This window comes from Ictalurus punctatus, chromosome 28 (genome assembly GCF_001660625.3).
Source record: "Ictalurus punctatus breed USDA103 chromosome 28, Coco_2.0, whole genome shotgun sequence".
NCBI classification, from domain to species: Eukaryota; Metazoa; Chordata; class Actinopteri; order Siluriformes; family Ictaluridae; genus Ictalurus; species Ictalurus punctatus.
In genome coordinates this window covers 1,663,751-1,679,254 of record NC_030443.2, presented here as the reverse complement: position 1 = coordinate 1,679,254, position 15,504 = coordinate 1,663,751, and the positions used below count along the sequence as shown (strand labels likewise).

Sequence of the window (15,504 nt, the reverse complement as noted above, 5' to 3'; positions counted from 1 at the left end):
AGTCGTTCCAAGCTGTGCTGAATGCAAAACTCGCAGGCCCTAAAGGGTCACTTTTTTCCTCCTCATGCATCACGACAAGAGCTTATTACTGTCTCTGCTGCATGAGATGCAATCAGCTGTACTACATCGGGTGTACCGAGAGAAGATTGGTTCCTTTCGTACTATCAGAATGAAGGATTTTTCCTTTGCAGCGGTGAGACAATTCCACGGCGATGGACGTGACATTAATAACATCTCTGTTAGCATTGCTAGTTGCTATGGCAGCAATGAAGTGGAGCTCATCTACACTCTCGGGACTGAAGAACCCCATGGAATTGATGTTATGCTTTAAACATCTGAAGAGTCTATCTCGCTATCTATCTATATCAGTAACAGTCTGACAGCACAACTAATCATTTACCTCAGAAATTCATGAAATGTGGATGAATAATGGAGAATAGAGGGGGAAAGACAGAATAAAAGCCTGAGAGCTCCTGTCAGTGTCCACCTCTGTATCGAACACTAAGCATCAAGCCACAGATTTTAGAAATGCATACATTCGTAAACAGTGTAGGTACAAGTCGTAAACATAGAAAGCCAAAGCTGGCAGGCAAAAGAAAGCTTTTTGCTTTGTTTTTTCAGATGTGCACCAGGTGACAGGAAGAAAACAGTGTGGTGAAAGTCTGGGGTGACTACTAATTATTAATGACCAGTTCCTCCATTTTTATCAAATCAACTGTAGGCCAAAGAGCAGTTTGAAACTCGGGTTCGAACGGCTCACAAGACCTACAATTGTGAATTCACAGGTTCGAGTTAATCTAGATAAATTTGGCACAAAGTGAAAGTAACTGCTACCCGAAGTTTTTCCCCACAGTCCCACGTCCTTTCCCCTTCAGTGAACTGTTGTTTTATTTGCTCGTGGTCTCACCACTGTTTTAGCGGAGAAATCATTAAAAAGTAGTTTCCAGGTGTCTCCCGTATCGCCACAGCGCTGGGTCAAAACGTCGCAAACGCAAACACGTACAGCCGTTACGAGACAGATAAATAACTTGCTTTGTTGCCGGTTTTCAAAGTGAAGTCAGATGCAGGAGATAAAAAATATTGCCCAGTGTCCTACAGCAAGCACAGGTGCATCTCAAAAAATTTGAATATCATGGAAGAGTTTGTTTCCATACCGACCAAGTATTGAGCGCATAAATCGACATACTTTTCAGAAGGTCGACATTTCTGCATTATAAAGTCTTTACTCTAATATTTTGAGATACTGGAATTTTTTATTGTATTTCCGTGAGCTGTAAGCCGTGATCATCGAGATTAAAACGAAAAAGGTGAGAAATATTTCACTTTACGTGTAATGAAACTAGAATATATGAAAGTTCCACTTTTTGAATTCAATTACAGAAAAAAATAAACTAACCACAATATTCCAATTTTTTTTTTTAGATGAGCCTGTAAGCAGTAGACTCTGATTATTCCTACTGCATTCCAGATAAATCCAGTACAGAGTTGTTTTTTTCTCTAACTTGATTCACCAGAATGAATTAAACAACCAATCAGAACCATAACTTTTCCAGTCTTAAATGCTACACCGTCCCTGGATTGTCTGACTAAAAAGCCCTTCAGCTCTGAACAATTCTTTCCATGGGTGGTATCAGTCAGAGCGGTGTGTGTGTGTGTGTGTGTGTGTGTGTGTGTGTGTGTGTGTGTGTTTGCATTAGCTACATTCCTCTTAGACATTCTGCAAAGATGTTGCTACAATCACACAAAAGCATGGCTCCGGGTTCACAGGACAGCTGCTCTTCTCCTCACACACACAAACACATTAAGTCTCCTCAGCAGGCTTCTGTTCTGTGGCTATCAGTCAACTGCAAAATATTTACACACACACAACTTTTTTTTTTTAAATCTGATACTTTACTACGCATGCAGCATGTTAATAAAGTTATATGTTGCTTTATTGTAGAGAACATGAATCTAAACAGACTCAGACAAGCTAATTTAAGGGTACATCACGTGTTCTCGTTTGACTGATGTTTTTATCCACGCTCAAGACAGGACACAACCGAGCAGTTGAGGGTTAAGGGTTTTGCTCAAAGACCCAACATTGGCAGCTTGGCAGTGCTAGGATCTGAACTCACGACCTTTCGATCAGTAACTCAATGCCTTAACGACAGTCGCTACTCCATCATGGGTCCATCGGTAAATGTCCACCAAACAAGAGATCTTCTCAAATTTGAAAAAAAAAAGAAATAAATTAACGGTGGGCAGAAATGTCACTCCAACTGCCTAGTAACTGCAGTCAGGTTTTAAAGGTACAATAATACGATATTATTTCACACTGTTCATTAATCATTATTAATTCATTTTGTTATTTACACACCTGCCATCAGGAAGTATGTCCAAGGGTCCGTTTTGCATCGACATTGATCATCATTAAGATAAACAGAAGATACACTGGGTGTTTTATTTATTTTAAATACATGTTACAATTCAAGAGAGACAATCTGAGTCAACAGGACGTCCGCTGAAAAACAGCAAACAAACACTTCTGTGTTACATCTTCTCATCTTTACCACGGCAGAACTGGTATACAGCCTATGGGATCCTAATGAGCTGCTAATAAAGGCCGAGAAGGAGGAGGAAGGCTTTTGTGTTACTGGCGTTTGTTACCATGTGTGAAAAGGGTTCGCCTTCAGCAGCTGCTGTGAGCATTAAGCGCTTCATTCATTTTCCGCTCAATTTAGCCCGATCCCCACAAAGAAGGCCAGCTTGTGACCAGAGAGAGAGAGAGAGAGAGAGAGAGAGAGAGAGAGAGAGAGAGTTGACTGATTGATAGAAAGATAATCAGATTTTCACGTTCTCTCATTTTAAATAATACGCAAAACTTTCTTTGACGGCTTCTTGGACTTTTTCTGGCAAATTCTTCACTATTTACAGACACGCATACAGATAAACATTTTACAAATGTCCGATCATACTTTTACACACATGCTGATCTGATAGTGAGTATCTGTGCTGGGTTGATCTTCAATTGAAACACATTAAACTTGACATTTTATGATGTCATTAATGTCTCATTTGTGTGATGTTGTCTGACATGGTAACATGGCATTGCATCGAAATATTCCTGGTGCAGCTGTAATACTCTTCTGTGAAAGTGTTATATTAATAAAACAAAGTAAGCACACTGCACTAGCCTTCCTATGACACTACCTTTCCTTCCCTTTTATTTTTTAACTTTTTATTTTTGAGACATCAAAAACAACAAGCTTAGATTGTGCTGTGTAGTATATGAATACCCCTGTATGTATTTCAAAGTTTAAAAAAAACAACAACAAAAACAAACAAACAAAAAACATTTATTAATTTGAATCTAATTGCATTCTCTAAAAAAGAAGCAATAACTGTACCTTTCCTTTGGTACCTTGAACCTTTGGTACCTGTACCTTGAATTGGTACCCTCTCAGGTACACCTTCTGTACTTTGGATATGTATATTTCTCCTGGCAATGTGAATACAGTGTACCTTTACAAATGATTTATTAAGATACATAAATGGACCATAATTATTTATTTTAGAGTAAACTGTTAAAGGCGCACTACAGGCACCATTCTAATTAAAAGAGTTGATCTAAAGGTACAACAGTATGCATGCATGTCAGAGGTACCACCCCTGTGACAACAAAAGGTACAGTTTAGTACCCTTCTTTCTGAGAGTGTAGGTAAAAGAGACTGTCTAATCTGGCTGCAAATTGACTTTTTTGTTTTACATGAAAAATATATCTATCCGTCCGTCCATTTTCCGTACCGCTTATCCTACACAGGGTCGCAGGTGAGCCTGGAGGCCATCCCAGGGAACTCATGGCACAAGGCACAGGACACCCTGACCAGGGTGCCAACCCATCGCAGGGCACAATCACACACACACATTCACACACTACAGACAATTTGGACATGCCAATCAGCCTACAGCGCTTTTCTTTGGACTGGGGGACGAAACCGGAGTACCCAGAGGAAACCCCCAAGGCAACATGCAAGCTCCTCGCACACAGGGCAGAGGCAGGATTCGAACCTCCAACGCCAGACGTGTGAGGCAAAGGTAAACACTGAAAATAATAACATTATTTCATACAAAGAGTCAGGGTGCATGCCGTTTTGTTGTTCTATTAGACTGCATAATCGCGATATAACATCCACACACTGCTGGGAAAAAAAGGGGTGATAAACTGAAAAAGGGGTCACTTTTCATAGAGGAAGTTCAATCAACTGGACCTTATACATATCCTTGACTTAGAAAGGTGTAAGTAGTGTCCATTTACAACTTTAAAAGGTACTAAAAGGTCACTTATGTACCTGTAAATGTATACTCTATCCAGCACACACACACACACACACACACACACACACAAAGTACAATTCAGTATTGTTTTTTTTCCTCCCTCAAACTGTCGTTAGCAGGTTGCTAATACTATATAGGATGCAGACAGATGAAACTGTGTTGATTCAGGGGGAGTGTGAACTCCAATCTAACGGAAATCAATTAGTATCACATCAGATCACAGGACACGTCACGTGAGGCGTGAGGTAAAAAGCTCTAACCGCTCAACCGTTTACTGAGTATTTAAATGTGTTTTGGTGTAAAGTGGTTCTCTCGGTAGTCGGTGGTGTAAGAAGCCGCGCGTGCCGTGAGGAACCCGCGCGCATCGCCGCTCTTACCTCCTGTGTTAGTGCGCTTGGTGCTTCCCGCCTCAGTCGGAGTCTCCAGCGGTCTTTTTCGGGAATCCAGCGCCTCGGACTCCATGTGCGAGGGCTGTGAGGGCGGCAGCGGGACCTGCTGCTGCTGCTCCTGAGCCGAGAGCACCGTCACCGTTATCCCGTTCTGCTGAAGCGCCCCGCCGGCCATCATTTCCCACCGAAACCCGGAGGGAAGATGGTGATTTTAAAAAAAAAAAAAAAAAAAAAAGGTCTCGTCGTGCGTCGCGAGTTTTATTTATTTATTTATTTTTAAAAGGGTTTTGTTTTCAAACAACCCCACAAACCTTGTTTCTCCTCCGAAACGGAATTTTTTATTATTATTTTATTTTTTGATATAAATTCATTGTGGTAAAGCTAAGCTAGCTTATTCACAGCAGCGCGCGCCCGAGACTCCGACACTTGAGACGCTTCAGTCTACGTCCCAAACTAGCGCACTCCCGCACTCAGTAGTAGCCTCGGCAAGCTGGGGTGCTATTCTCAAACACTACCTAGTGCGGGAGTATGCTCAGTATGGACACTTACATCTTTTCATTCATTCATTCATTCATTCATTCATTTAGCTCACAACGGTGTTGACAAAGTTCAAGCTAAAGCTAAAAAAAATAATAATAATCTGATTTCTGAGGTAAATTTAGAGCGAATAGCTCCGTGCCTGTGCGGTCAGTCCACAAACGCGTACTCCCGGACTAAACAGTATAGGTAATCCTGTGTACTCTTTCGGCACACTATTTAGTGCAGTAGTGTACGTTTTTTAGTCAAGTGTGTCGAGAGAAAACTAAAATCTGTCGCCCTCAGAAATATGTTAGCACTAGCTTGAACTTTGTCAACAAAAAGGTAAAGAAAGTTAAATACCTAGCCGAATCACTGAAAACACACAAGTAGGTCTGAGTCCTCGCTCGGTTCAACCCTGACCACTAAAATACCAGTTAGAGATACAGTGCGCTGCTCTAAACGCCTTTTCACACAGAAATTAAGCAGTTTTTGACTTATTTTTTCGCCCCTTAGTGATTTTTTTTTTTCTTTTTTCATGAGTGAATAATCACTCATCAGCGCTCGAGCGCCGCTGGCCTCGCGCATCACCTTCCGACCAATCAGAAGCGAGAGCGCGGGAAGACGCGTGACGTGTTGAAAAGTTCAGAAGTTTTTGCTGCTTGTTTTTCTCCACCGTCGCCTGCGGCTCGCTCGGTTGGGATGAATTCGCACTTTTAATATCTGTGTTCCGTGTTTATATGTTTCTGTAAAGCTGCTTTGAGACAATGTCTATTGTAAAAAGCACTATACAAATAAAATTGAATTGAATTGAATATTTTGATTTGAATTAATATATGTTGTGGATGTGCATTTTTAAAAAATTGCATTTCTGCCCTCATTTTTTAAAAATTTCATTTAAATCTTGAAATGATAGGTCAATTGTATGTAAAGCACTTTTAGTCACAGTCCATAACAATAATAAAAGGAAAAAAACAGTTTTTATTATTATTATTATTATTATTGTACTAGTAGTATGCAGTTTCAAGTCATGAAAACTTTGAAGCATGCACATTTAATTGAATGTTTTTTCATTTATTTAAACGCCAGACAAGGAAAAAGGGGAAAATAGGCTTTTGCTCACATTTGCATTAAATTAGATTACTGTGATTAAAAAAACAAAAACAGACAGAGAGCATAAAATACATCTCCAACTAAGGGTGCTTTCACATATGCAGTGTTTAGACAGTTTAAAATTGTACCCTGGTGCATTTTCCTCTTTGGTGCGGTACGTTTACGCAGGTGAGAACACAGCGGTCACGTTCAGGTGCGGACCAAAACAACCGTCCAGAGACCATCTCTGTGTGGTTCAAATTAAACTCTGGAGTGGTTCCATTGCAGCGAGAACATGATTTGATCCTGAATCAGCCCAAACGCAGGAAGTAAAGCAAAACGTGTTGTGTGTTTCGGGTTGTGGACGACGTTTTTCTGTAGATGTGAGCTTCCAATTGAGCCGCGAGGTGCAAAACAGAGCCTGCAGAAACGGCGATGTGTAAATAAACTGTGGATCTTTGAACACAAAATGTTTGAAGCTAGTACGTTCTATAACAATCTACAGTAGTAATATATCGAGTGTGGTTCTATGGTCTTGGTGTTCAGGTGATTTTTATGATATCTTGGTAAACGTTTGTTTACTTTTTTCTGTTGTTTTTCTGGACCAATTAAAGGAAGGGGTTTTATACATGCGCCTACACATTCCTCAGCCAATGGTTGTTGTTTTTTTTTTTCCACGTTTTGGTTCGTTAAAGTATGTGCAGTGAGAAAACGAACCAAATCAAATCAAATCAAATCAAACCAAGAGTATCAATTTCACTCTGAATCAGATTCAGGAACCGGACTGATAGGCGTGAAAGCACCGGAAGAGAATTTTAGAAATATTGGACTACCACAATTTTAACAGAGAGGGACAGAAATAAAATATAGGGTACAAGCATGTAAAAATATTTCATTTTTCATATAAATGTTTCATATTTCAAATATTTAAAGCCCCAAACCTGAATCTGTTTATTAATAATGAAGTGAAAAGTGCCTTAATTCTTTGCCCTGTAGGACCCAGAACAACCAAAAATTATAATGCCACTTTAGTAGCTAATGGTGAGTCTCTGTAAACATTTTAGACCAAAACAATTCCTGTCAATCAGTTTGGATATTCAGTCAGAACTTTCCAAATAATAAAGCATCCTGGAAGAAAAATGATTGCCGTGTGCTGAGAACTGGTTCTACGACATACTGTGATACTCAACAAAAACAATATCAGTATCACACGGTCTTCAGAATATCATACGTAAAGGTGATGTGACTTTGCATAACTTGTAACACAAAAATACATGTATCATGAAATTGGGACATTGTGGAATTTAACATGGATAAAACACCGACAGAGTCAGCTGAGAAAGTGGCCACGTGCCATGGAGGATCTAATAGACCAGCGTGCTGCAGCTCCAGGTGCCAGCTTGTCTACTTTACCATAATCAAATTTGAATAGCCACACCCCTAATGCCACAAGCCCCACCCCTGGAACAGACATATTTCCTCTCAGAAAGGGCTGTTGCTGTGACTGAGAGCCTCCTGAGCTCCTTTCAGCGTTTCTTTCTTCACACACTTCCAGAAACCGGACACGCCCTGCTGGGACTGAACCTGTCAGCACGCACAGAGAGACGCCATGTCAAAAGAAAAGACAACTGCGCAAAAATTTGACATATTGATGCTCGGTCATCATGGAGTTGCAAAAATTGTAAAACAACAAGAACTAGTTAACGCATTAAAATAGTAAAGGAACAAGGGACAACAAAAACGCAAAAAAAATAAAACAATAACATCGAACTGATTATATAGAACTGATTACTGGGATAACGAGATTGTTTAGGTTTGATCTCTCACCCTGAGACCTCGCAGCATTCGGTCCTTCATCACGGCGATGAACTCTTCATGGCTGAGACAGTTGTCTCCGTCTAGGTCGAAGATTTGAAACACTGTATCCAGAACGTTCTCCGAGAGGTCCTGTCCTGTGGCGATCTTCACGGCTCTCTTAAACTGAGCTGCAGTGGAGCGACGGCAGAAGAAAGCAAAGCATGCTGGGTGATACAGCAACGTAATGGTAGGGCTGGGCAATATGACAATATGATAATGACACGGTCATATAATAACAACAACCTCACGATATATTTGTTATCAATCCATGTCTAAACATCTTGATACGATATTAGTTCCTTGTAACAAACACACAAAAATGTTACCCATTCCAATTGGTCTGTTGGCATCTGCAATCATCTTCACTGAGATGGAAAAGTCCTCCAGGTTGTTGGTGAAGAGACAGAAGGCTTTAAACTCCTCAAAATTGATGCTCTAACACACACAGAGAAAGAGAGAGAGAGAGAGAGAGAGATACAGAAGACAGACTTTACTAGAAGGTTTTTGCCTCAGTGCTCCAGATGTCAGTGCCGTAGACAGACAGACCCAGACGAAGGCTAGTCTCAGAGTGAAAACGGTACATCCGATGCAGAACTAAAACCGCTCACCTGTCCCGTCGGTATTCTCTTCCTCAGGTTCTCCAAGTAGTCAGAGTTGTCTTCTTCGTTGGTGTAGTGCAGCAGCCAATCAGCGAAGTCCTCCCTCCTCATGGTGTCCATGCCTTTGGAGAACTGGAGAAACTCCATCTCCTGCACCTCCGCCTGTAGATCCTCCATGAACCTGCACACCAGCAAAAAAAATACATAAATACATACGCACTTTTAACAGCTACAAAAAAAAAAAAAAAAAAAAAAAAAAAAAAGCAACCTTTTTTATATGTATTTGACATAAATTTCCTTAAACTGACTATATTCCGGGAGAAGAGAAGACGTTATTTTCATTTTTGGCAAAAATATGACTGTCAACAACAACAAGAATAATAATAAATCATTTATATAGCAGTGAAAGGAAGAAGAAAAATAATCATATCAAATATATAATGAAGTGTTGAAAATTTATTATTATTATTATTATTTTTTTTTTTTTTAAGTACAATAATTAAAATAATGTTTTTAGCTTTAAAAATAAAAATCAGTGATAGATGGAGGTTGTTGCATGTTTACTGTGGATCTCTGGTACATAAAAAAGGCTTCATACAAGGAAAGTGGAGGAGACTAGCAGAAGAGCCGCACAACCATGAAGACAGACCTGCAAAACTCTGTGTACTGCAGTTTATTTTGTCCCTTACGGCCGAAGAAGAAGGCCTGCAGCGTGGTGCTGGGCTCGTTGCTGTCCTCCGAGGCGGCTGCCTGAAGACATAAAGAAGTGCTGTCTTTATTTCCCCACCAAGTTTTTATCAAAACCAATCAAACACGCAGCTTGTCGTATTCTGTTACCGAGAATCTTGAAGGTGTCGGGAAACTTAACAGTTACAGATTTACCTCTGACTCTTCCAAAGCGCTGACGCTGGAGACTCCTTCCATAAACGCCGCCTCACCAGGTCGACAATTTTTAAAAATCCAGTTATATCTAGCTAAACACGTTATACTCTGAAAATATACTTGGCCGACTATAAATCACGACAATTTTTCGAAAGTTATGCTACAGGAATATAGCTGTCAAATCTTCAATATTTACTGACGTGACATACAAATACGACACAAGCTTTAACTAAAACCGTCGCTAGATTACGACGGACGTATGGACAATTCTTTGAAGAACTCAGGCAGATAAATCAACGATGACAACGATAAACAAAAACTGAACTCACCTCTGCCACCTCTTTAGCGACCTTCCTTTGTCTGATGATTTTCTTCAGCTTTGGAACAACGAAGCTGGATTATTTTACATTCAGAAGACAATTTGTAATATATGTATTTATTTATTTTCGGGCTGTTCCCAGTCTGCAGATCAGGGATGGGGAGCCCTGTGCTGTTTTGCGGCCACGCTGCTGCACTGTTTGCGTTTTTCCTGTTCTGTTGGGCCTCATTACCTCATTAGAGCAAGAACACCATCATTAATCAACTCATTAGCTAATTATCAGGTTTGACTGTGCTGTGGCTCTCCAGGACTGAGGCAAGCCCACTTCCTGCTGCAGACTCTCTACTTAAACGCAACACTCCTCGGATTTATCCCAATTCTAGTAATCATGCCGGTGTACATACCTCTCATTCATCCGTAGTATCCTTCGAACAGCATTAACAAAGACAAGGCAGCGTCAGATATCTACAGTACCCACGATTCTGCATTCTCCACCATTCCAAGCAATGTTAGCGTATTTTCCAGACTATCACTATGAGACCAACTGAATGATCCAAAAGCACTATACATGATGTTTTATTTACTGTTGACGGCGTGAGCAGCCATGTTCTCATGACCTCATATGCTGAACTCGGGGTTGAGGAGACTTTCCAGATGAGTGACTGCAAAGTCAGTGTAGAAAATTAAAGATCATATAAATGATGAACCCCTTACCCCACTTCTCCAAGCAAAGTTAGTGAGTTTTCCCAAACGAGTGCGTCATAGTCCAGAAAATACGCTAAACGTTCCAACCGATTGGTTTATTTATAACCAAGAAACCAGAGACGCATAATAACGCTAGTGCGTGATGATGCTACGTTTTTGTCTACGTTTTCGTATTTGAAATCAAGGTCAACAAACGCGACTCATGCAGCACGTTCTCCACATGCTAACGATGCTAAGGATAACGACGCTGCTTCCCTTTAAATCAGGCTCTTAAAGGGACAGGATGCTTAGCATCACACTGGTGCATGGGAGAGGAAGAAAGAAAAAGAAAACAAAAAAAAAAAAGAAAGAAAGATCACCCCTGGTTTTGCTTTAACTGTTGCCATGGAGACTGAGAACTTGGGGGCGCTTTTCCGTTTCCGACCTCGGTAAGTCACAGACAGACCACCGTCGAGCCAAAATGGGACTAACGGGTAAATATAGTCAAAATATTACATCAGATTCAAAATGTAAGAACTGCGTAACAGTTTTGTTCTTCTAAAACGGACGTTTACATTTATATATTTATATATATTTTTATTACAGTGCGAGCTATTAAAAGGTAAACAGTGTGAAAGTCAGTGCTTCACCTTCTCGAACTCCTTTTTGTCCACCTGCTCGTTGCCGTCGATGTCGAGCATTTTGAAAGCGATGTTGAATCCCGTATGTGGCTCTGGAATCGCAACACAGTTCGCTTTAGACAACCCGGCGTGCTTTAGATAATTAGCCATCATTGATAAAAAGTTCGCTAACCCAGGTTAACCGCTAATGCTAAATGTTCATCCAATCAAAGAAAACCTTCAAAGAAGTGCAAAAAATCAAAACAAAAACAAAACAAAAAAACCCCTGTTGTTACCTTTATAGCCTAATCAGTAGCTAGCTAATGAAATAACCTGTTAGCTAGTACGCTAATTACACTAGACTCTGACGCTATATAAGTTAGCTGTTACTGGTTGCATGGCTAACTTTAAACAAACAAAGAAACAATCAGAATAACAAATGTGCAACACTGGTACACCTGGCTAGCCAACAAGTTCTCGATTCCTTATTCAAGATTGCGGTTTGGAATTTGGGATGTTTGTTCATATTAAAACACTAATGTCTAATTTCCTTTCGAAATACCAAGATGCAGCTGTTTCGTGGTGGGAAAGTGCGGAGAGATCGGAGATCAGGAAGCAGTGCCGTGTCCGTGGAAACGGACGAGAAGTGGCGCACGGTAATAACTTACTGGTGAGGATGGTGAGGAGGAACAGGTACTCGGTGTAGGAGATCAGCCCTGTAAACACACCAGTGAGAGTTAAGCCAGGAAAGAAGACTGAACAAGTGCGTGTGTGTGTGTGTGTGTGTGTGTGTGTGTGTGTGTGTGTATACATATACCGTTGTCTCCAATTCCTCGGAACAGATTGTTTCCTGCCTTGGCTTTAGAAGCCACCGTCAGCATCTTTTCTACTTCCTGTCGAACAGCCAATCACGGTTATCAGAGCCAGAAATCATTTACAATTAGCACATCTGTAAACGTTTGAGACGCACGTGCGCGCCAGCAAATGTTGCCACTTACATAATTATTACATCACGCTTTTTTTTTTATTTTTTAAACCGTATCATCGTAACCCGCTCACTTCACCGCTCTGTCTCGACTCGTAGTAAACCGACATCGCGCTAACGTCACATACAACAAACTGACGTTTATTTTGTAAGCGCAGTTACACTCACCGCTTTGGTCAGGTGCCTTTTTTTCAGTTTATCTGTATGGGGAAAATGAACAACGATGTAAAACAAACCGTGTGAGAGAACATCTAACACACACTGTGCAAGGAAAAACAGACTGGCTTTAACCATTAGAGAGAAAGATAAAAAAAAAAAAAAAAGAAAGAAAAAAGAAAACAATATAGCTTCCAGCCTCATTACTCATCCGTTTACAAAATAGCAGTTGATCCAGCACATCCCATTGTTTTGCATTTTATTTATTTATTTATTTACATCGTGCTCCGACAGATAATTACGTACGCAGTGTAACATATTCACTAGATACTAAATCGAGGTTGTGAAATCGTAGTGTGTGCGTGTGGGATACCGATGATTTTATCACGCTTTTAATTCGCTATGTTGAGTTGTCTAATCCATAAAATAATGCCAATGGGTTTTTTTTTTTTTTTAAAGCTGATGCACTCTCCGTAAAGAACGCACGCCTGTAGCGTGAAGGATAACCTGACCAAGCACTCGTCTGCTACATTCAGACTCACGTTAAAGTGCTGTTCATCGTTTTACTCCTTTAAGAAAACTTGCTTCTCAAGATAAACAAATATCCGATTCATCTTCAACAGCTGATTCAATATTACAGCTCGGAAGCATAATTACTGCCTGACAGATGCACACTGTAAATGTTTATTACAGGTCGCGTGTGTGCATATAATAACAGGCCACACCGGCATGGTTTATTACCCTCGTGCCGGACACACCCATGAGTAGACAGGCAATTAGCATGCTAATAAACAGGCTTGCTAACTAGCTATCATAGAAAACACAATAGTGAATTTCGGTATATGTATATATATGTGTGTGTGTGTGTGTGTGTGTGTGTGTGTGTCTCACGTTCCAGATGCTCCAGCATGATGGAGTACAGGAAGTCTCTGGGTGTCATATATGGCTCGTGCTCATAAATCACAGAGGCAAACTGGTTGAAGCGCAAACGCCGCATCGAGACTGCGGGGACGGGGGTGTCATCATCCTATAATTACAAAACACACACACACACACACACACACACACATAAACACAACCTATTATAACACACAACCCTGTAACCCATTACAACCATGCTTACTTGTCAGCATTTAAAAAAATAAACAAACATTTTTAAAAAAACGGCTAGTCCTGCGAGCAACAGTCAGAGCATAAATGGAACGTACACACCGATCGGAACATTAAAACCGCCTGCTAAATAATATCGCGTAGGTCCCCCTTGTTCCGCCAAAACAAGCTCTGACCCGTCGAGGCACGGACTCCAGTCCACAGGACCTCTTGATCTTGGTAGGTACTGACCACCGCATACCTGGAACACTCTACAGGTGTTCTGACTCAGTCATCTAGCCATCACAGATTCGCTCAGATTCTTGCGCTTGCCCATTTTTCCTGCGTCCAATACATCAACTTCGAGAACTGACTGCTCGCTTGGTGCTTAATATATCTCCACCCCTCCCCCCTTGATAGGCGCTATTGTAAAGAAATAATAAACGATATTCACTTCACATGTCAGTGGGTTTATTGATATGGCCGATCTGCGTATATACCGCATATATGTAAACAAACAAACAACTACATGTAAACAATGTATTACAGCTCATATGTGATGCAATAAGCCATATGAATGAAGTCCTGTTTGTTTATAATGCGATACCATTGACAAGTACTGCGATACACGGAAAACCGTGATGTTGTGTGTTTAGTGATCATACCGTAACTATGATACCGTTCCACCCTTAACTGTAAACATGAAGCGTTAGAGGTCTTGGGAGTGGTTTAGATCCCTGTGCACTACATAAGTCATGATGTGGCTAGTATCCTGCAATACTTCTGTATTATTCCGACACTTTTGTAGACACACAGGTGATAGAGAGGTAGTTGGGACTTTGACACATGAAAGCTTTCCCCCTACCGCGGTCTCCTTGGCGTACACAGTCGGGTGTAAACATTTCCACCGCAGCTCTTGGCGATACCGGAAAACACCGCCGGCGACCAGGCAGCCCAACACCGCGCCTCCTACCGCCGGATTCAGCGGGACTTTACTGCTCAGGGTCCAGGAACTCCGGAAAAAGTTCCGCAGACTCGCCCCGAACCTGCCCCACGTCGCCATTTTCAAACAGGAAGTTAACCGCTGGAGCTGTGAGAAATCAGTGGATCTGGCGCCATCTAGCGGATTTGAACGGAACAATAATGTGGCTAATAATGTGCGCTTCCTTGAATTCTCGATTCTGATTGGTCAGAATTTTAACGAACAGCAGCTCTGATAATACCCTGCTGAAAGAAAGAAAAAACCCCAATAAAAACCATCACACAAATACCACTGCAATCCATTCAACCATTAAAACCATTACCATTTCCAGTATTGGTCCTTAATGGTATCCACTAGACATATCATATCATACCACCAATAGAATGCAACAAATTACCACCCACAGGGACCAGTACAGACCATTTCAGACCTCCCATACAATGCAATACAATTCCCATTATAACCATTAAAACCATTACAAATTGTATTGGGGTTTTTTTCAGCAGGGTATTTCCGGCTGCAAGGCAAATCACATGCTGCGTCCCAATTTGCATGCATTAAAATAACTCTCTTGCTACACACTCAAAAGTATGTACTTTCTCGTCACAAAAAGAGCACATACGTTTGAGCGTGTAGCAAAAGAGTACGCAAGCACTGGGACATACTAACACGTCACGTAACGGAAGAGAACGCTGTTGCCTAGTTACGCACGCCGTCACCGTGAACACACGCCTCGTTGCATTTCAGCTTTTCTTCATTCATTATTCCCTATATCACCTACACAACATCTAATCATTACGCGACAAGAGAAAACTTTGGCTCGCGTATAACACTGAAGTTCTTACACTTAAACACTGAAGATGCATCGCCGACGTTGCACTCGTCCGCCATGTTTGCAGGTTGAATCCGGCGACGCGAACGGTCACAAAACTCCTCCTTCCTTCCTCGTGCAAGGAGCTGTGGGCAATATCATCTGAAAAGTGTCCAAATCTACCGGAAATAGTAGACCATCCGGGT

At 41.1% G+C, this 15,504-nt stretch overlaps 2 protein-coding genes across 3 annotated transcripts in view; both read right to left on the bottom strand.

Annotated features, from left to right (window-relative positions):
- Positions 1-4,791, bottom strand: part of nova1 (NOVA alternative splicing regulator 1) — a 35,382-nt gene extending 30,591 nt beyond the window's left edge. Inside the window, exon 1 of the mRNA XM_017459899.3 lies at positions 4,695-4,791. Within this exon, the coding sequence (XP_017315388.2) occupies positions 4,695-4,779 (85 nt within the window). The 5' untranslated portion in view covers positions 4,780-4,791. The remainder of the gene's footprint in view (positions 1-4,694) is intronic.
- A 1,484-nt stretch (positions 4,792-6,275) lies between these two features.
- micu2 (mitochondrial calcium uptake 2) lies at positions 6,276-14,603 on the bottom strand. 2 transcript variants are annotated; one of them, XM_017460421.3, is made up of 12 exons: positions 14,371-14,601; positions 13,308-13,443; positions 12,429-12,460; positions 12,093-12,168; positions 11,944-11,991; positions 11,306-11,388; positions 9,982-10,029; positions 9,420-9,520; positions 8,780-8,951; positions 8,498-8,606; positions 8,142-8,299; positions 6,276-7,898 (listed from the first exon to the last, which is right to left on the bottom strand). In XM_017460421.3, exons 1-12 carry the CDS (start codon positions 14,566-14,568, stop codon positions 7,797-7,799), a joined length of 1,263 nt encoding a protein of 420 aa, XP_017315910.1. In that variant the 5' UTR covers positions 14,569-14,601; the 3' UTR covers positions 6,276-7,796. The 2 variants fall into 2 exon arrangements, with proteins under 2 accessions (XP_017315910.1, XP_047007845.1); XM_047151889.2 differs by lacking the exon at positions 6,276-7,898 and having other exon boundaries at positions 8,145-8,364; positions 14,371-14,603.
- Positions 14,604-15,504: the final 901 nt, after the last annotated feature.